A 26,235-nucleotide genomic window follows, 5' to 3' on the forward strand; every position below is an offset into this window, starting at 1 on the left:
TTTTGGGACAGAGTCTTGCTTTGTCACCCAGGCTGGAGTACAGTGGCACCATCTTGGCTCACTGCCACCTCCATCTACTGGGTTCAAGCGATTCTCCTGTCTCAGCCTCCCCAGTAGCTGGGATTACAGGTGTGCACCACCATGCCTGGCTAATTTTTGTATTTTTAGTAGAGACATGTATTTTCATCATGTTGGCCAGGCTGGTCTCAAACTTCTGACCTCATGTGATCCACCTGCCTCAGCCTCCCAAAGTGCAGGGATTACAGGCATGAGCCACTGTGCCCAGCCTGTTTTTTGATACTTTTAAGAGGGCTGGAGTTTCTTTACTGAGGAAGGAACTCAGATAAAACAAATGGAAGTTTCAAGCTTTCAGACTAGAAAGGATACTTTCTATGTTTATCGGAAAAAAAAAATAACTTGTGAGTTATTTTAAATGCACTCCAGCCTGGACAAGAAAAAAACTCCATCAAACAAAAAAAAAATCAAAGAATGGAAATTCACCGGATCACTGCATCCAGACAGTGAGACACCAGGCACCACAGGCATCATGAGTGCTAACCTACCTGTCCTGAGTTCCTATTTTCCCACACATTGTTACATTTCTTCCCTGCCAGATAAATCCCTAGTTTCAGTGGATCAGGGATATGAATCTGATACTGACCTCCCATCTTCGCAGCTGCAGCACCTGATAATCATCTCAGTCATTGGCTTCCTGTGCTGTGAGATCATGGTCTTAATCATCAGCTTCCTGTGCTATGAAGGGCAGGACCTAGACTGAACCCCTGGTGTTTTGGTAACAGAGTAACCTCCAGTCTTGCAAGTTCCAATCATGGTAAGTACCCTATACAGGCGTGCCATGTTCTATCTTTTATATTGTATTTTTGTTGAATCTTTTCTATATTTAGATATGCTCAGAAACACAAATACCATTGTTACAATGACCTACAGTATTCACCACATAATTCACTAGCTGTACATGTTTATAGCTTTGGAACAAAAGGCTATACCATACAGCCTGGGTGTGCAGTAGGTGGTACAGTCTAGGTTTTCATAAATACATTCTATGATGTTCACACAAGAACAAAATCACCTAAGAATGTATTTCTCTGAGGGTATCCTGGTTGTTAAGTGATGCATGACTGTCGTTTGGAAAACACTGGCTTAGTGGTGAGGAGAAGACAAAATAGCTAATGAGATTGAGAAAGAGTGACCAGTCAAGGAGGAAGAAAACCAGAGAGTATTTCCAGGAGTAGGGAGTAGCCAAGTGTTATCACCTGATGTTAATAAAGTGAGATGAGGACTGACAATTGATTTGGTAACAAAGAAGAGATACCTGTGATGGGGACGGTTAGCAATAAGAAGAAAGGGGTGCTCTAGACACATTGAAACCAGCCCAATAGTCTCACAGACCTTATTTTGGACAAACATAGAAACTGACTCTGGTTTTTAAATTTTAATTTGTTTGCCTTTTGTTGAAATGAAATCTTGCTCTCTCGCCCAGGCTGGAGTGCAGTAGCACGATCTTGGCTCACTGCAACCTCTGTATCCTGGGTCCCGGTTCAAGCAATTCTCCAGCCTCAGCCTCCCAAGTAGCTGGGATTACAGGTGTGCGCCACCACGCCAGGCTAATTTTTGTATTTTTAATAGAGACGGGTTTCACCATGTTGACAAGGCTGGTTAGGAACTCCGGACCTCAAGTGATCCACCTGCCTTGGCCCGACTCGGCCTCCCAAAGTGCTGAGACAAAAGGCGTGAGCCCACCGCACTCTCTGGTCTTAAAGCTTGAAACTTATACTTGCTTTATCTTAGTTCCTTCCTCAGGAAAGACCCTCAGGCCCCTCAAGAAAGCATCAAAAGATGATTCTGAGAGAACATTTGAAGAAAAAAAAAGTATCAAAGAATTGAAACACACCAGATGACGGCATACAGACAAGGATACAGCAGATCCGTCTTTCTTCATGATTGCTTCCTTAATCCTCCCTAGTTCCTGTTTTCCCCTACACAGTTACATGTCTTCCCTGCTATATAGACCCCCAATTTTAGTAGGTCAGGGAGATGGATTTGCAGCTAGTCTCCCATCTTCTGGGCTGCAGCACCTGATTGAAGCCTTCTTCCTTGGCAATACTTCTCTCAGTGATTGGCTTTTTGCGGGCAGCAAGCTGCAGGCCCTAGACCTTATCCCTGGGGTTTCCAAAACATCAGGGGGTGGTGTCTTTCATATGAAGCATCTTCTGAAGGAAACTGCCCATCCCATATCTCCTGCGGAAGGAAGGGTAGGGAGACTCCCTTAGGCTGTCATTTGAGCTGGCAGGGCTGTGTCTCTCTATCACATGTCCTTTATCCCCACCAGCCCTAGTGGCCTGGACCAAATGCAGCCAATCTACAGACTAGCTACAGATTAAGTATGGTTATCTGTGCAGAAGAAACCCAAAATAATAGTGGCTTATACAAAACAGAAGTTTGCATCTCTCATGCTAAAGGCCAAGCCCCGTTCCTTCTATCTTGTTGGTTTACCATCCCTAGGGTGTTAACCTAGTCCACACGGCGCATGATGATTTATTACGTTCCAGCAGGGGCAGGGGGTGCCGGGGAGGACAAAGGGCAGGAATAATGAGAAGCCTTGGGAAACCTTAAGCCTAGCTAAAAATTGGAGATTCTGTTGGATAAAGGTCAATTGGACATTTTGGCTTGTACCCAAACAAGGACACAGCTAAGCTCTTTCTGAGACAGAAACCTGGCACTTTGTCGTGGGAAGGTATATGAAAACACACACTAGTCTGAAGACCCGCCCACCCCTAGAGTTCCGGAGGCGGCTGCAAGACCTTCAGGCTCAGCCTCCTTGGGGCAGGAGCACTAGTTTACTGGTTCTTCTTGGAGACGTGGCTATTTGGGAGGTTTGAGGTGGGACTGAAATGCCATTTTTCTTTATTCCGAGGTGCAGTCTGGAACAAACATCCCCGGTTACTGGAAATAAACTGAGATCATCTCTGTGGAGGCCAGGAAGGTACGATGCGTGGAGGCGCAGCAGCGGGGATACCGCGGGACACCTACCCTCCGAGGGAGCACTGCATGCAGCCAGGGAGGGATCTTGCGTGGGTCAGGGGCGCTGCCTTCCGTCGTCACAGTAGCGGGGATGCAAAAGTCCCACGCTGGGCGGGGTTTGGCGCGGCCACCGCCCACAGTCGGCACGGAGGGAGAAGCGGCCCTTCGAGAGCAGTGGGCAGGGCTTCGCGAACAGGCTAGCACTCCTCCAGGCAGGCCCAGCGGGAGCCGCTGCCGCAAACGCAGCCACTGGCACGGAGGCCGCGGGGTCCTCTGGGAAGCCGCGTTGGGGGTGGGGGCTGGAGCCGCGCCCCGTGGAGGATTCTGGGAGTGGTAGTTCGGCCTCTCGGTAGGCCGGCGCGAGGTGTCTCTGCAGGCAGTTAGATGCCTTTGTCATCTGGCTCGGCTTCCTCGGTGTCTGGCTGGAGGTCGGACCCAGGATCGAGGAGAACTGAGCGCATCCTCTTCTAATCTAAGGGCCCGGGAGGGTGGCGGGAAGAACCCCCGGGTGCGGGCGCCGGGCTGCTCGGCGAGGGTCGCGCGTGCATTCCGGGCCTCTTGGGGGGACCCGAGCGACGGACCCTCGGCCCCTTCCCCAGCGCCAGTTGCCTCCAGCGCGGGCCCCGAGGAAGGAGTCGTCATGGAGCCTGGGGGCAGAGGTGAGGATTTGGGAGTCATGCTGCCTTGGTGCCTGCTAGAGAGGGAGAAAAGCTGCCTCTGGCTGGGGCAGGCTCATGAGGGAGTAGTATCACGAGCTCCTTCCTACTAGCCGGTCTCACTTGGAGTTTTGAGGGACAGACGGCACCTCCATTGCCCTTCTGGTCTGTAAGGCGCTGGATGCCTCCATTGCCCAAGGGAAAATATCAACACATCTCACAATTTGGCTTTTGATAATGACTTCTTTTTTGACCTCAGAGGAACCCTATAAGGCAGTAGGAAGGTAGGGAAAGCGGGGATTTGAGAAGTCATGGAATTTGTTTACAATCTTGTTTTGGTTTTGGTGGTGGTGGTTTTTCCATAAGACTCATCACTTCTGAGTCAGGCAGTATTGTATTAATATCTGAAAAGCCAGTGTTCAAAAAGAATTTGGTCTTCGTTCATCCTGTGAGTCTGGAATATAACAAGGATCAATTACTAAGTGAGGCATGGACACACAAAGACTTTGAGTATTATTTTGACTACTTAGCATATACAAGATAAAAATATGTTTATATGTCCACATGTTCATAGCAGTTCTGCTGGAGTTTAAGGGCAGAGGAGGACAGGAGGAGCCTGAGGCAGCAATGGTCAAGGCTGTTTTGATTAAAGAATATTATGCGAATGTCTTTTGGTTCCCTGTGTTGACTCTTCTTAGATGACAAGTAGCTGGTGTGTGGCACTTGCTGAGCATTTATTGCAAGGACAGAGTAATCATCATGGCGCCTGTCTCCACTTCTAGGATCACTTTTTGAGGACTCAGACCTTCTCCATGCTGGAAACCCAAAAGGAAATGGCATGACTGCTGTGCTGCTGACCTCTGGGTCCCAAGTAAATTTTCTTCTTTTTTTCTTTCATTTCTCTGAGCAAGGATATGTTTCCTTTCATTGTCATGGAATTGGCCAGCCCTGATTTCTAGACCACTGGGTTTACCCTGATAAACTGATGACTGATGAACCCCACAGGAAGTGCTTTTCATTTGTGCAGAACTTTCTTCCCAGCATTGCTTTCTCTTTACCCACTGAGTATTTGCTGTGCCCTTGTTAGCCATTCAGTACTGTATTTGGCCTTGGTGAGATGCAAAGAAGTAAAAGCCACTTGCTGTTGCATCGTGGAGTTTATCAAGGCAGTGAGAGATATATAAATAAAACATGAAGAAATTGATATTTTTTAAACATAGAAATAACTGGTCCAGTCAAGCCATAAATGGCTCTGAAAGAGGCTTTTTTATCATCTGTTTGGGATAAAAACTGTACTTTGAAAAACGAGAAAGAGTGAGTAGTTGAAGGGTAGAATAAAGGAATATTCCAAGAGAGAACAGCTTTGACCAAAAAAAAAAAAGTATTTAAATGATGAGGGAATTGGAGGTCTTCCAAGGATGTGTGAATGTGTGAATCACTGTGGGGTGACCTTGACTGTGGTGAGGGAAGCTTGAGTGTGTTGTACCCAGACGCCAGGACAGTCTATACTTGGTCTTATTTCAGAGGCAAATGAAGGCCCCATGAAGGTTTTTAGAGGCCCAGCAAGATGAAACATGCCATAGCTGATTGGTGAGAGAAGATTAGTAAAGATGCTACTGTAAGATCTGGCCTTTGGTTCGGGTGCTGGGACTCTGTCTCCATCACACCAGGCCTAACGGCATATAGGTACTGATGATCCTTTTAAAACCATGGGAGAAAATGCCAGTATTGATGTTTGTCTGTGAATTTTAGAGAGATGAGGGGAGAGAAAGTCAGTAGCACCTGCTGACAGTGTCTGATTTGCCTGTCTGTGCCTTCTAGCCCCAGCACGGGGCTAGAAGTGAGTTGCAGAGGTTTTCTCAGGGACCTGAAGTCTGAAAGCCACCGCCTGTTAGTCTGTTAGTGTTAGCACTGTTTGTAAAGAACGAAGATTGTGTACCTTATATTACTTGTGCTGATCACTCCTGAGGCATATGGCCGTAAGCGACCTTAAATTTCAAAGTACAGGATTTCTTTCTTTTTTTGTTTTGAGATGGAGTTTCGCTCTTGTTACCCGGGCTGGAGTGCAATGGTGCGATCTCGGCTCACTGCAACCTCCGCCTCCTGGGTTCAAGCAATTCTCCTCCCTCAGCCTCCCGAGTAGCTGGGACTACAGGAGCACACCACCATGCCCAGCTAATTTTTGTATTTTTAGTAGAGACGGGGTTTCACCTTGTTGACCAGGATGGTCTCGATCTCTTGACCTTGTGATCCACCTGCCTCGGCCTCCCAAAGTGCTGAGATTATAGGTGTGAGCCACTGCGCCCGGCCAGGATTTCTTAAAGTATTAAAAAGTGTATTTGGGGCAGAGGATTTTCAGAGTAAGTAGTTCTTTTAACTTATGTCATTATGTGCATTGTTTTACAGTCATTTTTGGAAGACTATGAAATATACATTAGAAAGTTGAATATAAACACAATTAACAGTACGTTTCATATGTATATTCAAGGAACTGTGGCCAAAGTGGTAGTTTAAAGAGGGGTAAAACTGATTCATTTGCTAACCCAAGGACTGGTTTATTTTCCTCTGTCTCAGTTAAGTTGTAGTTGTGTAGAGATTTGAAAAATAGAATTTGAAAAATTATTAGACATTTATCTTATCAGCAGTAACAGATTCAAAGGAGCATTACCTTCCCTACTCCCTTATTTCAATATTTTAGTAAACAAACTAAACATTTGTGCCTGTTATCTAGATGAAAGTTAGGCTAAACACTCCTGTTTTCAATGTTTGATACACTTCTGTTCTTCTCCTCACTTCTGTTCCCATGCACACTTTTATAGACTATCCCATTTAAACTTGTTTCTACGAATTATTGTTCATTCCTTCCTTTCTTTATTCAAATATTCCACAAATATTTACAGGGTTTCTGCTCTGTGCCAAGTAGTAGCACTGCTTCAGTGAGCAAAAATAGACCTGGCCTCTACTCCTGTGGAGCTTAGTCACAAAATCCTCTCTATGTGTACAACCCAAGAGAAGGGAAGGAACATGTGCTATAACTAGGAGTCAGGGAGGGCTTCCCTTGAGGTAACACCTGAGCTGAGATCTGAAAGGAGAGAAGGATTCACATTGCTGAAAGGAGGGGGCAGCGGGCAGAATATTCAGGAATAGTAAGCAGGATGTGTAAAGGGGCTAAAGGGAATGAGACACGCACTACAGGCAGATGAAAGAATGCCATCAACTAGGGAATGGGGACAGACTAATCAGGGTCATTGTGAAAAATAACAAGAACACTCTGGAAACTTATAATTTGGGCTTCAGATACTGTTTTACAAATAAACTTATATTCTGTGAAATGTGTAGGAAGCATCTTAATTTTTAATATATATGGGACTGATTTCATTGTGAGAGGAAAACGAGAAAAAAATACTTCAATTTCTTGAACCCCATATATTTTAAAAAGTATACCATAAGGAAAATACTTAATTCATAATTACATTTTTCTCCCCTTCTTCCTGTGTAAGTAGTAGCAAATTTTATAATTCTGTAATTTACTGATACATAAACTAAGAAGTGCATACCTTCAAGTTTTACATTGAAGGTACTTTCCCTCCTAGTTGCAGGTAATAGGCAGTTCTGCTACCTGGAAGCAAAATGTGAGTGTGTGGACTACAAATTCACCAGAGAATCTTAGTATTGGAAAGGGTGGCCGAGGCTGTTTTGTCTGTCCTCTTCTATCCTTCCTGTCTTCCTCCTTCTGTGTTGTCAGTTTTAGTTCTCTTCAGAGGCCTCTGGAAGGAGGCTTATTGGTGAGCACCAATGTGTTTGGTTTTTCAGGAACTGATGGTCAGGGATATGGCCAAGGCTTTCACCCAGTGGAGGCAGCTGAACTCTCCTCAGGGAGATGTGCCTGAGAAGCCTAGGAATCTGGTCTTGCTGGGTAAGGATGGCTCCCCTAACGCCTGTGAATTTACCCAGTGCGGTACCTTGGCTTCCTCAATTCCTAGGAGCTCCAAGGTCCTTACATTCAATGATTTTTAATTCTAGTGGGGCCTGAGACAGTCAATTTCTGCTTTTTGTTTCTGGATATAGTTTTAAGACTTGTGGAATTAGACATAAACATTTATGTTATGGACCTGTAGCATCCTTCTTCTCTACTCCTTGACCAAGGATATAGAGACAAAGTGCCAACGAAGACAACTCTTAAGAGAATGGGTGCTTATTCTTTAAATCAGAGGAGGTAAAATTGACATGGGATTCAAATGAACCCCTATCAATCTTCCTACCTCCTGAGCACTGTTGAGGAAGAAATGGAGAACTGACCTCACTCTCTCCCTCTCTTACTGTGTTCCTGAAGACCGAGGAATGAACACTGACCTCTTTACCGACTCCTTTTTCTTTCCCTATGAATAGGGCTTCCAATTTCCACACCTGATGTAATCTCTCAGTTGGAGCATGAGGAGGAGCTGGAGAGAGAAGTCTCAAAAGCAGCCAGTCCAGGTGTGTGAGTGTTGGAAACAGTGCCAGTAGAACCCAGATGGTCAATGGAAATGCTTATGGAAAAGGAGCCTGTCCAGATTTTGCTAGACCCATGGAAAAGTTGAAGTCCCCATCTCTCCCCTGTGCCACATCCCAGCTCTGTGGATGGTGATCTGTTTATAAAGTTATAATTTGATTTTTTAGAAAGAAAATACTTTCTACTCTTTTTTTTTTTTTAATTGAGATGGAGTCTTGCTCCCATCATGCAGGCTGGAGTACAGCGGCGTGATCTTGGCTCACTACAGCCTCCACCTCCTGGTGCAAGAGATTCTCCTTCCTCAGCCTCCCAAGTAGCTGGGACTACAGGCATGTGCCATCATGCCCAGCTAATTTTTTGAATTTTAGTAGAGACAGGGTTTCACCATGTTGGCCAGGCTGGTCTCGAACTCCTGACTGCAGGTGAGCCACCCACCTCAGCCTCCCAAAGTGCTAGGATTACAGGCATGAGGCATTGCACCCAGCCTTTCTATTCTTTCACACCAATTCTTTTTCCCAATTAAGGTGAAATGAAACCAACCTTTTCATGTTTGTTAATAACTTGCTTGGGTTCAAGGCTCTAAACCAGGATTGTTTGCATGTGTTATTTTATCTTTGCAGGATGCAATTTTTTTATCTCAGACCAATGGCTGCAAATTGATCTCTGGGTTTTCCCTTGCTGCCTTCTCTGTCTAGGCAGAGGCAGCATAGCATGGTGATTAAGACTGTAGACTTTGAAACCAGACTTCCTTGGTTTAAAGCTGATCTTAGCTACTCATTAGCTTTGTGACCTTTAACAGGTGACTTGCGTTCTCTGTGACTTAAATTTCCCCAATGGTGAAGTGGGGATAATGAGAACACAAAGCTTATATTATTATCGTGACATAACAATATAAGGAAATAATCCAAGACAAATGGCTTTATGTTAAGCAAATGATAGTTATTAAGTTCTAATAACTTCTTTGAAAGATGTTAGGGGTTTGACCCTATTACTTCTGTCAAACTGCATTACTGCAATAGATTACCGGCTAATTATACTTTCTTTAGTTTTACTCTTGTAAAACTGAGGCAGCATAATATTGCTAGATTCCACATTGAGTTCCTTACTCTGCCAATTCTGTATTCCTCTACCTGCTTTCAAAGCTGTTGTTAGTCTATCTGCCTAACCTTTTTGCCTTCTCTGTTCTTCAACTTGAACTCTTAACATCAGATAGGCAAGTCCCTTACCTGCCTCCCCAACCATGTGTTCTTCTTGAACATTTGGGGTTTTAATTTTTCCACTCCCCTTAGATGGAAGTCCATTTGCCTTTAACCTATTCTACTTATTTGTCCTTTAAAATCCCAGGCACTCCCCTGAGTATATCTAATTGAGAACACTGTATTAATTTATTTCATGTGAGACATGACTGGCATGGATATTAAAGGCCATCTAGGCTTGGAAGTATTTACACAATTTTAGCAATGAAGCTTTGCCCCCACCCCCAAATTCTTACTAGGAAGCCCAGGAACTTGGGGCAGGTATCTTGAGAGATTGGGGACTAATCTGAGCACATGGAGTTTTAACCTTCCTTTCCCAACATCCTGCTGTTTTTCTCTTTCTTTCCTTTTTCTCTTTTTTCTTTCTTCTTGGTTCTGGTTTACTCTTTCCAGTTTGCTGAGTTTTGGGTGATGGTAAGCAATCACAGGTGATTAGTTGCTTTCTAGTTACTAAGCTTTATGGTATTTGAGTTTGTAGAACTGGACCATGTTGAATGCTAGCTTCTAGAATTTGTGTCTCATCTTGAGACATTAGAACCAACAGATTTTTGTAAAAGAGAGATGGTTTTGAGAGATTATTCTTTTAGCAGTGGTTGGGACATATTGGAGTAAGAAAAGACTGGTAGCAAGGAGATTAGCTACAGATGGTCATTCTCGAGGCATGAAGTGATAAGGCTCTGCTGGTCAGATAGGTACAGTGAGTCTTTGGAAGACCATCTTTCTCTGATCCTAGCCCTGTCTTCTCTAAATCCTTTTTTTCAAAATCTGGTATTTCCCCACATCACCTCTTCTTAGTCTCATTCTGTTATTCTTTGTTATTTCCTATCCTGCTGAGAAGAGGAATGTTGAGTACCTACACCACGCTGTCCTTTTATGCAGCTGTACTTCTTTGCCCAATCATCTTTTTTTCCTTGTGTTCTCTCAAGATTGCAAGACTATTTTTGAGAGCTTTCAAGTTCATGTGTTCCCTATAAATATTCTTTGTCTCATTATTTTCCTACCAGAGCAGTTATTTTTCTCTCAGTGTAGGAAATGATTTACATGTGTACTTTTGCTTCTTTCAGACTGGGAAGCAATAACAGAAAGCAAGGAGCTAACTCCAGAGAAGGAGATTTCTGAAGAAGAATCAGCCCCTGGGGTGTTAATCGTAAGATTTTCAAAGGAAGGTTCCAGTGAATGTGAGGATTCTTTAGAGAGTCAGCAGGAAAACCATGAGAAACATTTAATACAAGAGGCTATCACTCAGAAATCTTCTAGGGGGAGAAGTTACCAATTTGATGAATTCAGAAGAAATTGCACTCGGAGGTCCTTACTTGTTCAGCAGCAAGGAGAGAGACTACATCATTGTGATTCATTTAAAAATAACTTAAAACAAAACTCAGATATAATTAGGCATGAGAGAATTTGTACAGGAAAGAAACCTTGGAAATGTAACGAGTGTGAGAAAGCCTTTAGTTACTACTCAGCTTTTATCTTGCATCAGAGAATTCACACTGGAGAAAAACCCTATGAATGTAATGAATGTGGTAAAACCTTTAGCCAGAGCATACACCTTACTCTGCACCAGAGAATTCATACTGGAGAGAAACCCTATGAATGTCATGAATGTGGGAAAGCCTTTAGTCATCGCTCAGCCCTTATTCGGCATCATATAATTCATACTGGAGAAAAACCCTATGAATGCAATGAATGTGGGAAGGCCTTTAATCAGAGTTCATACCTCACGCAACATCAGCGAATTCATACTGGAGAGAAACCTTATGAGTGTAATGAATGTGGGAAGGCGTTCAGCCAAAGCACATTTCTTACCCAGCATCAGGTCATTCACACCGGAGAGAAACCTTACAAGTGTAATGAATGTGGCAAAGCCTTTAGTGATCGATCAGGTCTTATTCAGCACCAGAGAACTCATACTGGGGAGCGGCCCTATGAATGTAACGAATGTGGGAAAGCCTTTGGCTACTGCTCAGCCCTAACTCAGCACCAGAGAACTCACACTGGGGAGAAACCGTATAAATGCAATGATTGCGCCAAAGCCTTCAGTGACCGCTCAGCCCTTATACGTCATCAGAGAACACACACTGGAGAGAAACCTTACAAATGTAAAGATTGTGGAAAAGCATTCAGCCAGAGCTCATCTCTTACAAAGCATCAGAAAACTCACACTGGAGAAAAGCCCTACAAGTGTAAGGAATGTGGAAAAGCCTTCAGCCAGAGTTCCTCTCTCTCTCAACATCAGAAAACTCATGCTGGAGGGAAAACCAAGGAATATGCCCAAGCTTTTAGTGAGCATTTAGCCTTTGGCCAACTCAAGAGAATTCATACTGGATAAAGACCATATAAATGTGGTTTACATTCAGAGCATACTTTTTGAGCATTTACCGTACTTGCTGTGGGAGTCTACAAAGAAATTTAAGACTGTGTTGCAAAAAAAATTATTGACAAGTCATTGCTGATGTGGGATGTAGCGTAATTAGATTGTGAAAGTATTGTTTTATATTTTTAAAAGTGTTCTGGCAGAGGACACTGAATTTCCCTCAGGAAAGAGAAAAAGTATTTATAACATCCTAGTGTGTATGTAAATTACCATAGCCTTGGGAGAGAAATGGGGTGTGGCATGATGGAAAGGGGACATCTTGACTGTGCCAGGTATTTTCATAATAAAAAGAATATAAGTTTTAAAGAGATAAGTGATCTTTTTAGAGAGGTCGCACAAGTAGAATAAGAGATTGAGAATTCACAATGAGTTTGTCTAGAGTCAGAAGTGGTGGAAGAAGGGAAGTTGTCTTTCATTCTTAAGGAGCCAAAGGAAGTAGAGGGAAAGGATAGAAAAAAAGAGCTGGGGAAATGAACTCAAGAAATGTTGACTATGATAACTACTCAACTGAATATTCACAGTCATGAAAAATATTAGACTTGCTAATTAGTCAGCTGAAAAGTTTCTGTGAGGGTAACTTTACCCTGCAGCTAAGGAATGTTGGCTGCAGGGTAATGCAGGGTGTTTGTTTCTGCATTTTTGTCTTTCAGACCTTGCTTATTGAGATGTCACCTACTATAAATCATGTTAATTCCAAGGGTCAAGACCCACAGCATAGAAAATTGAGTACAGAAGAGACCTTTGATGTGTTAAAACTGTTTTAAGGTATCTGAGTTACCTAAGAACATGCTTATTTATAAAGATTTACCTCAGTTGTATCTAGTTGTACCTTAGATTTTTTTTATAGCTTACAGTAAAGTTTAGTTGTAGATTTGCACTGATGCTATATATTAATTTATGAAAAACTTGGAAAGACTTTGAAATACCTTTTACCATTTTACTCTTGTGTAGAGGTAGGTGGCATCTTCATATATATATAAAATACTTTTTTTTTGAAAACTTAAAATTCTAGACGTGTTTATTTTGAAACACACTTCCAAGTAAGATAAACTAACAACAATACATATGTCTACTACGCTGCGGATGTAGCTTAAAATTGGCAAGACATCCTCCTTTGTACTTGTTTCCTACAAGAGTTGCTAGGTCTGTTTTTGCCCATGACCAGCAGCCTCTTTAAGAACAACAAAGGACCTACTGTAAAGGTCACTCTCAGGTATCTGCATTGCCAGCTAACACCTTCTCTGCACACTGCACCCTTGAAGAAGCACAGAGCCCACAGGGCTTGCTGGCCCTGGCTCTGACCTCACCACCGGTTGGATCGCTTTTTGTACTTGCCCTGGCTGCTCCACTTTTGTGGTGGGGAGCAACTGATAACCTTGAGCATGGAAGCTATGATTGTAAAGATGGCTTCTGTGTTTCTTTGGGTCTTCTTCTTTCTGGGCCTGGCTCTTTGCTGGTTCCTTATTGTCCTCTTTTTGTTCATGGTCTTGCTCTTTATGAGAGTGCAAGGTGTTTTTAGTTATGTTCATTAGAGATCTTTTATTGGTACCAGCAAGAGGACACTTCATCCAACCCAGAGGTCCCATTGTTTTAGCTCTAGTTTTCCCACATTTTGCCTCTGTGTTGCTTATCATTATTTGCCTCCTTCTATTGCTTTCCCCTCCAGCTCCTGGTCCTCTTCCATCATGGGGGCGGTTTCTGGATCCTCACATCATGCTAGCAGATCAGAGGCTCTTCACCATAACCTGAGGCATGGAGGTGAAGCAGAAAGCTACATACGTTTTTCATTGAAACTTTAAAGATTATTGGACATAGTATTTTGAGTGAAGTGTTTTTAATTTTGAGGAAGTTGTACTATAATGTATCTTGGTGTGGATTTAGTTTATCCTATTTGGGGTTTGCTTAGCTTCTTCAATCTACAGGCTATGTCTTTTGCCAAATTTGGGAGATTTTCAGCCATCATCTCTTTAAATACATTTTAGCCCCTACCTTCTACTCCTTTTCTCCTGGGACTCTAATGAAAGGCTCTTTGGTTGTAGTCCCACAAGTTCCTGAGGCTCTGTTGATTTTTTTCTTGATGATTTTTGCCTGAATCTGCTCAATCTGCCTTAACAAGATAACATAGACTGACTGGGTGGCTTAAAAAAAATACCTATTGCTAACAGTTCTGGAGGCTGGGAAGTCCAAGATCAAGGTGCCTGTGGACTCTGCTTCTAGTGAGGGCTCTCTTCCTGGCTTACAGATGGCTGCCTTCTCACTGTGTCCTCTCATGTCTGTAGTGCATGCAGATGTGCGGCCAATGGGGAGAGGAGGAGAGAAACAGCTCTCTCTTCTTATTAGTCCACCAGTTCTAGCAGATTAGGACTCTTCCCTTATTATCTCATTTAACCCTAATGACCACCTAAAAACGCTGTCTCCAATAAATTACATTGGGGATTAGGGCTTCAACATAATTTTGGGGAGAAGGGGATACATATAGTTAATAACATTCCAATGCAGCCCCCCCACCGAATTTATGTTCTTGAATGCAGAATGTATTTATTCCACTCCAACAGCCCCTAAAACCTTGACTCTAGCATTAGCTATAAAATCCAGACCTTCAAGTATCACCTAAATTAGATATGGGTAAGAGTCAGGGTACAGTTTATCCTGAGGCAAAATTACTCCCCAGCTATGAACTCATGAAACCAAACAAGTGCTTCCAAAATACATTTGTGATCTAGACATAATGTAGGTATTCCCATTCCACAGGGGGAGAAATAGGAAAGTAGGAGGAGTGGGTCCAGAGCAAGTCAGAACTTAGTAAGGCAAATTCTTCAGAGGTTATATTTCATCAGATCTTCTGAGAATAATCCTCTTTTGCTCAATGCCCTGCCTTCTGGACCGACTGGAGTAGTGGTCCTATCTCTGTGGTACTGCCAGGTGGCCCCTCTGTTAAGCCTCTGCAGGGCAATTCTGCCTCTAAGGCTTCAGCTGGAGCCTTTCTGTTCTGTTGAAACCAAAGTGATGGTTCCACCCTTTGAAACAGGAGGTATCCCCAGTGGTCTCTGAATTGTTTTCAGGGTCATACTCTTGAAGAATAACACATTCATAGACAAATGGCTCTTTGGTTCTATATGATCTAAGAAGCTCTAAAGCCTGCCTTCATTTTATTTTGTTGTTTTCCTCTCCCCTTGAGTACCAGCTGGCTGTGTCTCTGCTGGTATAATCCCATTTATGTTCCTGGCTTCTGATGGGGCTGCTAAACCTGTGAGTCACATTCATGATCTCTTTATCCAATGGTTGTCCAACCACACTCTTAGGGTAAAGGTGGAGGATGGAGGAGCCTTGTTACAGCCTGGTGAGGGTGGAAGTATAGGCCTTTGTTGGTGTGGATAGGACCATAGCTTTCTTCTGTGGTCTTTGAAGTAGGATTGTGATTTTCTGACTTGCTAGGCTGCTCCCTTCCCAGTCCTTTGGCTAAAAAACCAGACTTATCTTGGCCTTTTTTTTTTCTTGTTGGTGTCTGTTGGTGTTTCCAGGTTGTCAGCTTCTCTGTCAGAACCCAGTCTGGGATAGATTAGGCAATAAGAAAACCCAAGAAAGTCACTGCTGTGTTCTTCCTCGAGTTCTGAGGTCCCTAGTCACTCCATTCTCTCTCCATCTTTTAGAACCTTTTTATGTTTGCTTTGTATGTAATATCCAGGATTTTTAGCTGTACTTAGTGAGAGTGAGAGCAATAGGAGAAAGTAGTGCTCCACCTTTCCCGTGACATTTTTGTGCTTGACACTGAAATCACACATCAAGTTGTGGTACATAGGGTTTGTGGTATATAACCTAAGAGTTTGTGGTATATGCAGGTCATTTGTAATCAGTTAGGAATAGGTACTAAAAGGAATGCCCACTGGTTTCCTGAAGATAAGCTTCCAATTTGATAGGTAAAAACTATCAGCCTGCTTCATCTAGCTTTGAAGGAACTATAGTTTTTAAATTGAGGAAACACCAGCTGTAGGTTATAAACTTGAAAAGAATAGATATGACTAACAATATAAACCATAGGGTTAAATTTTTTTAATTTATATTTTTGTTCAAAAAGTATATGAGAAGCACTGGAGAAGTGGACTTAGAATTTTGGATATTTTTCCAGTTATATATTATCTACATGTGGCTCTCTGTTCACTTTAATTTGCCATATGACATATGATATCATAGAGAATCAACAAAGAATGAAAATAATTGGTATTTGGGACAAGTCACTTTCATCCTTTGAAATCTGTTTCCTCATAGATAAATGTTTTAAAATGTAATGCCTATTTGAGAATGACTAGAGTTAGGTAGAAAATGGATGCAATGTGATTTGTGAGCTATCAGGTGCTAAATAACTATTAGGTATTATTGATAGAGTCATTTAGAAGAGGACATTTCTGTCATGTGTGCTCCACAGTGGTGTACCCAATAGAAACAACTGTGAATATATGGAATGAGGCTTTTTATATTTTAAAATAAGTTTTCTGGGATCCTGATAAAGTATGCATCTTTTGAGCTAATCATATGGTTTCTTTTAATCTATTAATGTGGTAAAGTACATTGATTTTCTGATGTTAAAAAATCCTTGCATTCCTGGGATTTACCCAATTTGGTGATTTTTTTTTTTCCCCATCTCTGGGGGAGTTTGTGTCCCTTGAATTTCAGTTGCATATTAAACTGGGATTGTTGTGTTTGTAATATGTGATTTGAGTAGTTTTAGAGGCTATTTAGATTTACTGTTTCTTCTAGAAAGTTGTAGGTTTTTCTAAAAATGTATCTTTTTTGGTCATTGAATTGTTTAAAATATTTTTATTTTCAAGTACTTGTTCTATCTGAACTTATGTCCCTTTTTTCTTTCCTGATATGGCTTATTTTTATCCTCGCATTTTCTCTTGGTCATGTTTCTAGAGATTTGTCAATTTTACTAGTCTTTTAAAATAACTTTTTGAACTTTTGCAAAATCAGCTTTTATCAAAATACACAATAAAATTCACCCACTTAAAGGTGTTTGCTATGTTTGATGAAGATATTACCCTTGTAACTATCGCCGTAATTGTGTGTGGTTATAATAGTTCCTCCTCCTCATCCTCCCCTCTCTCCTCCTACGCATCTTATTCCTCCTCCTTTCACCCCTTTCTCTTTATTTCTCCCTTTCTCCTTTCTTCTTTCCACAGTTCTGTCTTAAAACGACCTATGCAGACTTGTGTAAAAATCACCACAAAGGGTACAGAACCATTCCACTGCACCAACAAATTCCCCTTGTGCTTTTTTTCATTACTGGCTCCCCACCCTGCATTGAGTAAAAGGCTTTGATATTCATCATTGTTGTGTTATTTATTCCTTTTTATTGATGAGTAGTTTTCCTTGTAATGTTCCACAGTATTCTTAACCATTAACCCATTGAAGGACATTTAGGTTGTTTCTAATTTTTGTTGATTATGAATAAAACTACTATAATCATTTATATGTAGGTTTTTGTATGAACATAAATTTTCATCTCTGAAGGGTAAATATTGGAATGAAATGGTTAGGTCATATAGTAAGTGTATGTTTATCTTTGTAACACAGGGCCAGCCTTTTCCAGAATTATTGGTTAATTTTGTTTTTCCACCACCAATGTATGAAGATGTGGTTGCTCCATAATTTGCCAGCACCTGGTATTCTCATTGTTTTTATTCTATCCACTGTAGTAGATGTGTAGTGGTATCTCATTGTGGCTTCAATTTGCATTTCCTTAATGACTAATGATGCTGAGCATCTTTTCATGTGCTTATTGTCCATCTGTGTATCTTTGATGAAGTATTCAAATCTTTTGCCATTTTAAAAGAATTCTGTTGTTTGTTTTCCTGGTTTAATTTTGTAGTTTGTGGCTTGTTTTTTTATTCTCTTTTATTCCATTTTTATTTCAGTGTCTTTTATAAAGCAAAGGCTTTAAATTTTGATGAAGTCCAAGTTTTCCTTTTATGGACCATACTTTTGGTGTCATAGTTAAGAACCCCATCCCTGGCTGGGTGCAGTGCGGCTCATGCCTCTACTCCCAACACTTTGAGAGGCCAACGCAGGTAGATCACCTGAGGTCAGAAGTTTGAGAGCAGCCTGACCAACATGGAGAAACCCTGTCTCTACTAAAAATACAAAAAAATTAGCTGGGTGTGGTAGTACTTGCCTGTAATCTCAGCTACTCGGGAGGCTGAGACAGGAGAATTGCTTGAACCTGGGAGGTGGGAGAGGTTGTGGTAAGCCAAGATTGTGCCATTGCACTCCAGACTGGGCAACAAGAGCAAAACTCTGTATCAAAAAAAAAAAAAAAAGAGCCCATCCCTAACTAAAGTTTAGGAAATTATTCATTTTTCTTCTAGCTTAATGATAATGTTTTTCACTTACATCTATGATCTATTCTTAGGTAATTTTTATATAAGGTGTTAAATAAAGCCCCAGGCTCATTGTTATTTACATGTTATCCAATTGTTTCAGCATCATTTGTAGAAAACATTTTTTCTCCATTGAATTTCCTTTGCTCTTTTGTGAACAATTGATTATATTTAAGTGGGTTTATTTCTCAGTTTTCTATTCCATTGATCTGTGAGTTCATCCCTTTGCCAAAAACACATATTGTCTTTATTACTGTAGCTTTGTAGTAAATATAAAAATCAGGTAATATAAGCCCTTTAAATATATTCTTTTTCTAATTTATATGCTTCCACTGTCATCTATTTAATGTGTATATTCTGACACTCGGTTGTTATCTGAATACAGGTTAAGAATTGTCAAATCTCTGGTGATTGGAATGTTTTCTCATATGTAGTGACCTTTAAACATAAGAATATAACAGATATAGCAGAGTTTTTTTGAGGCGGGGAGTTTGAAACAAGGTCTCACTCTCACCCAGGCTGGAGTGCAGTGGTGCAATCTTGGCTCATTGCAGCCTCAACCTCCTGGACTCAGCCTCTCAAGTAGCTGGGATTACAGGCATGTACCACCACATCCAGCTAAATTTTTTAGCATCTTTTGTAGAAATGGGGTTTTGCCATGTTGCCCAGGCTGGTCTTGAACTTGTGAGCTCAAGCAATCTGCCCACCTTGGCCTCCCAAAGTGCTGGAATTACAAGCATGAGCCACTATGGCCCACCACAGATTTATTGAGAAATAATTTACATACCATAAAATTTCACCCATTTAAAATGTACAATTTGGTGTTGTGTATTCGCAAAGTTGTATGACCATCACCACAATAAATTTTAGAACATTATCGCCTTCAAAAGAAAACTTTTAGCTATGATCTCTGCTATGGTCTGTATGTTTATGTACCCTCAAAATTCATTAAGTTGAAATTCTAACCCCTAAGGTGATGGTATTAGGAAATGGGGCCTTTGGGAAGTGATTAGGTCAAGAAGGCACAGCCCTCATGAATGAGCTCTGTGCTATTATGAAAGTGGCCCCAGACAGATCACTCACCCCTTTTCCCTTGTGAGGACACAGTGAAAAGACAGTCATCTGTGAGCTAGAAAGTGGGTTCTCACTCAAATTTCATCATGCTGGTGCCTTGATCTTAGGCATCCCAGCCTCCAGAACTATAAGAAATTCTAAGCTACTCAGTCCATGGTACATTTGTTATGACAGCTGGAATAGACTAAGATAACTCCCAACCCTTCTATTCTCCCCAGCACTAGGCAACCATGAATATACTTTCTATGTCTGTAGATTTGCCTATTCTGGACATTGCATATAAATGGAATCATACAGTGATCATACAGTATATGATCTGGTCTGGTTCGAATATGTATTAGCTGATTTTCACACTGCCATGAAGAAATAATCTGAGACTTAGTAACTTGTAAGGAAAAGAGGTTTAATTGGCTTACGGTTCCACAGGCTGTACAGGAGACATGGCTTGGGAGGCCTCAGGAAACTTACAATCATGGTGGAAGGCAAAGGGGAAACAGGCTCATCTTACATGGCCAGAGCAGGAGTGGGGGACGGTGCCACACACTTTTTAACAACCAGATCTCATGAGAACCCTATCATGAGAACAGCACCAAAGGGAAATCTGCCCCCATGATTCAATCACCTCCTATCAGTTCCCCACCTCCAACACAGGATTACAGTTTGACATGCAATTTGGGCAGGGCCACAGACCGAAACCATATCAGAATGTGTCCCCTAACATTCATGTGTTGGAAACGTGATCCCCAGTGAGGTGGTTCTGGGAGGTAGGGCCTAATGGGAGGTCAATGGATTATGGGGGCACCACCCTCATGAATGGATCAATGCTATCATTGTGAGAGAGGATCTGTTATCACAAGAGTGGGTTCCTTACAAAAGAACAAGTTTGGCTCCCTCTTTCTCTATTGCCCTCTCTTTGCCCTTTTGCCATGGAATGATGCAGCAAGAAAGCCCTCAATAGATACCAGCTTCTTGATTTTGGACTTCCCAGGTTCCAGAACTGTGAGGAAATAAATTTCTATTCATTGTAAGTTACCCAGTATAGCATTCTGTCATAGCAGCACAAAAGGGACTAAGCCATGGTCTTTGTGATTGGCTTATTTCACTTCCCATATTGTTTTCATAAGGTTTATCTATGTTATAGAATATATTAGTGCTTCATTTCTTTTAAAAACACTCCTTTTTTAAAAAAAAGTCTCAAATGTGATAGTACTTTTTTTATTGTGGTAAAAAACACATGACATAAAATTTACCTTTTTTTTCTTTTTTTTTTTTTTGAGACGGAGTTTCGCTCTTGTTACCCAGGCTGGAATGCAATGGCACAATCTCAGCTCACTGCAACCTCCGCCTCCTGGGTTCAGGCAATTCTCCTGCCTCAGCCTCCTGAGTAGGTGGGATTACAGGCACGCGACACTGTGCCCAGCTAATTTTTTGTATTTTTATTAGAGACAGGGTTTCACCATGTTGCCCAGGATGGTCTTGATCTCTTGACCTCGTGATCCACCCGCCTTGGCCTCCCAAAGTGCTGGGATTACAGGCGTGAGCCACCGCGCCCAGCCCAAAATTTACCATCTTAACCATTGTTTTTGTTTTGTGCTGCTATAACAGAATACCACAGATGGTAATTTATAAGGGTGGAAATTTATTGCCTTATAGTTCTGGAGGCAGGGAAGTTCAAGATCAAGGGGCCAGCATCTGATGAGGGCCTTCTTGCAGCATCATCCTATGACGGAAGGTGGAAGGGTAAGAGAGAGAGCAAGAGGAGACTGAGCTCACTCTTTTGTAATGGCACCAATTGTACCCACAAGGGTGAAGCCCTCATGGTTTAATCACCTCTTAAAAGGTCCTGCCTCCTTAAACTCTTCACACTGGCAATTAAATTTCAGTGTGAGTTTTGGAGGCAGTAAACATTCAAACCATAGCATTCCACCCCTGCCTCCCCAAAACTTTTGTTCCTTTCACATACAAAATACATTCATTCTATCCCAATATCCCCAAAGTCTTAAATGATTTCAAAATCAGCTTTAAATTCCAAAACCAAGTGTCATCTAAATCAGAGATGGGTGAAACTCAAAGCACTATTCATACTAAGGCAAATTTCCAATTCTGAGCCTGTGAAATTAAACAGATTATGTGCTTCTGAAATACAATGTCAAGACAGTCATAGAATACATATTTGCATTCCAAAAGGGAGACACAGAAAAAAGAGGAGAGCTTTCCTGGGCTCAGTCCACAGAGACGCTCTCATAGGTTGAAATCTTGTGCCTGCAGCTCTCCCAGGCTAGTGTCGCACACTGGTAGCTCTACAAGAACTGTTCTGGGATCTTGGGAATGGCCCTGCCCCCACAGCTCCTCTAGGCCTATTGGGGACTCTCTGCAGTGGCTCTGAACCCATAGATCCACTGGGCATTGCCCTAGTGGGGTCTCTCTACAGTGGTTTCACCCCTGTAACAAGTCTCTTCCCCAGGCTGTTCATGACATCCTTTGAAATCTAGGGCTACATTTAAGATCAGGTCATCTGCAGATAATTTTATTTTGTTCCTTTCCAATTTCTTGCTTAATTACTCTTACTAGGACCTCTAGTGCTATGTTGAATCAATGTGAGAGTGGGCTTGTTCCTGTTTTGGAGGAAAAGCTTTTAGTTTCTCACCACTGAGCATGATATTAGCTATGGACTTTTTATATATGGCCTTTTATGTTGAGGTAATTTCCTTCTATTTTTAGTTTGTTGAGTGCTTTTTTTAAATCATGAAAGTGTGTTAAATATTGTCAAATGCTTTTTCTGTGTAGACTGAGATAATCGTGATTGTTTTTCATTCTGTTAATGTGGTTTATTGCATTCGTTCATCTTCATAGGCTAAACCATCCTTGCATTTCATGGATAAATCCCACTTGGTCATGGTGTATAATTTTTTTTTTACTGTGCTGTTGAATTTGGTTTGGTATTTTTTTAAAGGAATTTTGCATCAATCCCTCAATAAATCCTCATCACTGAATACATTAGGGATATTGAGCTGTAGTATCATAGGCAGAAGTTGAAGAGGAAAGAGGCATGTGTTAAATGGACAGAGGAGAAGGAAGAGAGCGAAGGGGGAGGTGCTACACACTTTTAAACAACGAGATCTTTTGAGAACTCACTATCATGAGAAAAGCAAGGGGGAAATCACCCCCATGATCCAATCACCTTCCATTAGGCCCCTCCTCCAATGTTAGAGATTACAGTTTGACATGAGATTTGGGCAGGGACACAAATCCAAGCCATATCATTCTATTATTTTTAATGGTTATTTTTGAGACAGAGTTTCACTCTAGTCTCCCAGGCTGGAGTGCAATGGCACAATCTTGGCTTACTGCAACCTCTGCCTCCCAGGTTCAAGCGATTCTCCAGTCTCAGCCTCCTGAGTAGCTGGGATTACAGGCATGGGCCACCATGCCCAGCTAATTTTGTATTTTTAGTAGAGATGGGTTTCTCCATGTTGATCAGGCAGGTCTCGAACTCCCAACTTCAAGTGATCCACCCACCTCAGCCTCCCAAAGTGCTGGAATTACAGGTATGAGCCACCGAACAGTCATTATTTTAAATATCTTAATTAATTAAAGAGACAGGGTCTTGCTCTGATGCTAATGCTGGAGTACAGTGGCACCATCATAGCTCACCGCAGCCTCAAACTCCTGGGCTTAAGTGATCCTCCTGCCTCAGTAGCTAGAACTGCAGGTGTACACCATCACACTCAGCTTATTTTTAAAATTTTTGTGAGATGGGGGTCTCGCCATGTTGCCCAGGCTGGTCTTGAACTCCTGGTGTCAAGTGATCCACCCACCTTGGCCTCCTAAAGTGCTGAGATTACAGGTGTGAGCCACCACACCTAGTTTATTAATATTTTTTATTTTTAATACATATATATATATATAATTTCATTTTTGTTGGTGAAGGGGACGGAGTCTTGCATTGTCACCCAGGCTGGAAAGCAGTGGCACAATCTTGTCTCACTGCAACTCTGCCTCTTGGGTTCAAGCAATTCTTGTGTCTCAGCTATTAATGTTTTCACAAGGCCAGATTATAGGTGTGGTGGCTGACACCTATAATCCCAGCACTTTGGGAGGCCGAGGCGGATGGATCACAAGGTCAGGAGATCGAGACCAGCCTGACCAACATGATGAAACCCCATCTCTACTGAAAATACAAAAATTAGCTGGGCGTTGTGGCGCGTACCTGTAGTCCCAGCGCGCACCTGTAGTCCCAGCTACTTGGGAGGCTGAGGCAGGAGAATTGTTTAAACCTGGGAGGTGGACGTTGCAGTGAGCCGAGATCGCGCCACTGCACTCTGACCTTGGCAACAGAGTGAGACTCTGTCTCAAAAATATATATGATATATTTTTTAACAAGCTAAATTAGCTTAAAGCATATTTAAGACTCTAAGGTCAATTTCTTTATTGTTCCTACAAAGAAATAAACAACTTTATAATGCTTTAGCATCAATCACTCCTCTATGGGTTAGCTATTGCTGCAAGCAAACTATTCTAAAATGTAGTGGTATGAAACAATAGCTGGCCGTAACTCCTCATGAATCTAAGGGTCAGCTGGATAGTGCTGCCTCTGCCTCCCCAGCTGGGCTCAGTTATGTGTGTGCAGGCAGGTGATGGATCAGCTGTGACTGGCTGGCCTAAGATGGCCTTGGCTCTTTTTTTTCTAGCAGCCTAGCTAGCTCAGGCATGCCCTCCTGGTGGCAGGAGTTCAAGAGAGCAGAAAGGTGTAAGCCCTTTCGAGGCTTCCACTCCAAACTAGCACACTGCAACTTTTATCACATCCTATAGGCCAGAGTCACAAGGCCAGCCTAGATGTGGAGAAATAGATGCCAGCTCCTGATTTCAGGAGCTACAAGATCACATTGCAAAGAGTGTGGACACAGACAGGGATGAAGAATTGAGTCAGTCTTTGCAATCAGTATGGCAGTCACCCTCCCTCTGAAGTATCAGTTTTATGTTACTGACATTATTTTATATAATCAATATTTTTTTAGACTTGTCCATATGTTTTTCACTATGCCTTCTTGCATTCCGGAAGGCCTTCTTACTGAAGCCGGTAAAATGTAAGCTCACTGGGGCCTTGCTTCCGGAATAACTTTTCTTCCTGAAGGAATCTTTTTTAAAGTTAGTCTGGTGAGGAGCTGTAGGTGGTAAATGGTCAGTTTCTGTTAACTGATGTCTTCATTTTTGCCTCAGTTCCCGATGTGTATTTTCACTGTATGTTGAGTTCTAGGCTGCGGTTCTTTTTCTCTTGTCTATTTAAGGACAGTGTCCTAGTTTGGTCTGTCTTAGTTTCTCATGGTTTTATAGTCATGAATTGTGAGCTTACGTTTTGCTGACCTTAGTTTGTAGGGATTCTGGAAGGCCTATGTTTTGGGGTGTTTCTCTGAAGAAGAATATATAAATTTATTTTTTGAATTGAGATTTCCTGGACCAAGCAGAAAACATTACCTCAAATGCCAAGCCCTCTTGGGACAGGTTTGTGGTTATTGACTCACGGGAAGATCACACCATTCCCAACTCCCGTCACCAAGTATAGGGTACTTAGAGAGCCACGTGTCTGTCCCTGTGGGTGCCCATTTTTAGTGGTTAGATGCATTTTCTACCACCTGTTTCATTAAGGGTCTCAATTCTCTGTGGTGTCCTGGATCCAAATCGCTGCCCTGCTCATGCCAAGTCCTGGTCTCCTGGCTGAAGTGGCACTTGAGTCCCAAAGTCCCAGGGAGTTGGGAGCACCATGCAAGGCAGGAATTTTCTGGTGTCTCTGGTCCCTAGAAATGAAGTATTTTATTAAATGAATTATTTTTTGAGACAATGAAATAATCAGTCACAATTTATTCATATAGTCCTAGAAAGAGGGGCCTGAGGCTCTTCTCTCCTTCCTCCCTTCCTTCCTCTTACCTTTTTTCCTTCCCTCCCTTCTTCCCTCCCTCCCTCCCTCCTTCCTTCCTTTTCCTTTTCTTTTCTTTCTAGCACATCTGCTTTATCTTTGTCTATGTGTGTTTTCCATTTGCTGAACTATTTGCAACAGGATTGCCAACATCATGGCATGTTACCACTCATGTCCTGTATCTTGTAAGAATATGTATCAGCATGTGTATTTTATTATTATTATTATTTTGAGACAGAGCTTCACTCTGTTGTCCAGGCTGGAGTGCAGTGTCGTGATCACTGCAGCCTCAACCTCCTGGGCTCGGGTGATTCTCTCACCTCAGCCTCCCAGGTAACTGGGACTATAGGTGCATACCACCATGCCCAGCTCATTTTTTTGTGTTTTTCTAGAGACAGGGTTTTGCCATGTTGCCCAGGCTGGTCTCAAACTCCTGGGCTCAAGTGATCGCCTGTTTCAACCTCCCAGAGTACTGGGATTACAGACCTGAGCCACTGTGCTGAGCTATTTTATTTATTTTTTGAGACAAGGTCTCTGCCCAGGCTGAAGTGCAACAGCACGCTCATAGCTCACTGTAACCTTGAACTCATGGGCTCGAGCAATTCTCCAACCTCAGCTTCCCAACTATCTGAGATTACAGGCACACACTACCACATCCAGCTAATTAATTTATATTTTTGTAGAGATAGAGTCTCGCTATGTTACTCAGGCTGGTCTCAAACTCCTGGGCTCAAGCCATCCTCTCCCCTCATCCTCCCAAAGTTATGGGATTATAGCATATGTCTTCTATGAGCCAGTACATTCTCCAACATAATTATGATGCTGTTATTCAACCCTAATGATCTAACTCTGATGCAAGATTACTATCTAACATACAGTTAATTTAAATTTATCCACAGTTATCCACAAATGTCATGTACAGCTCTCTGTCCAGTTTCCAATCAGTCAGGACACACTGTATTTATTTGTCCTGCCCCTTTAGTTTCCTTCAGTCTAGAATGGTCTTTCCACCTTGTTTTGTCTTTCATGACATTAATATTTTGAGAA

General features: G+C 42.1%; 1 protein-coding gene, 1 long non-coding RNA gene and 1 pseudogene across 6 annotated transcripts; 1 reads left to right on the plus strand and 2 right to left on the minus strand.

Moving 5' to 3' along the window:
• Positions 1-1,441: 1,441 nt before the first annotated feature.
• LOC128929549 (uncharacterized) lies at positions 1,442-3,317 on the minus strand. Its single transcript, XR_008476164.2, has 2 exons — positions 3,052-3,317; positions 1,442-2,259 (listed from the first exon to the last, which is right to left on the minus strand). It is a non-coding gene; the product is annotated as an uncharacterized LOC128929549 (long non-coding RNA).
• ZNF892 (zinc finger protein 892) lies at positions 2,833-17,148 on the plus strand. Of its 5 annotated transcripts, none has more exons than XM_017964054.5 (5): positions 2,833-3,004; positions 4,481-4,569; positions 7,512-7,614; positions 8,088-8,174; positions 10,511-17,148. In XM_017964054.5, exons 2-5 carry the CDS (start codon positions 4,537-4,539, stop codon positions 11,776-11,778), a joined length of 1,491 nt encoding a protein of 496 aa, XP_017819543.3. In that variant the 5' UTR covers positions 2,833-3,004; positions 4,481-4,536; the 3' UTR covers positions 11,779-17,148. The 5 variants fall into 5 exon arrangements, with proteins under 5 accessions (XP_017819543.3, XP_017819542.3, XP_017819541.3 ...); XM_017964053.4 differs by lacking the exon at positions 2,833-3,004 and adding an exon at positions 3,394-3,701 and having other exon boundaries at positions 4,397-4,569; XM_017964052.4 differs by lacking the exon at positions 2,833-3,004 and adding an exon at positions 3,394-3,701.
• Positions 13,127-13,507, minus strand: LOC118147450 (protein POLR1D pseudogene; annotated as a pseudogene).
• Positions 17,149-26,235: the final 9,087 nt, after the last annotated feature.

Source organism: Callithrix jacchus, chromosome 14 (assembly GCF_049354715.1).
Source record: "Callithrix jacchus isolate 240 chromosome 14, calJac240_pri, whole genome shotgun sequence".
NCBI lineage: Eukaryota > Metazoa > Chordata > Mammalia > Primates > Cebidae > Callithrix > Callithrix jacchus.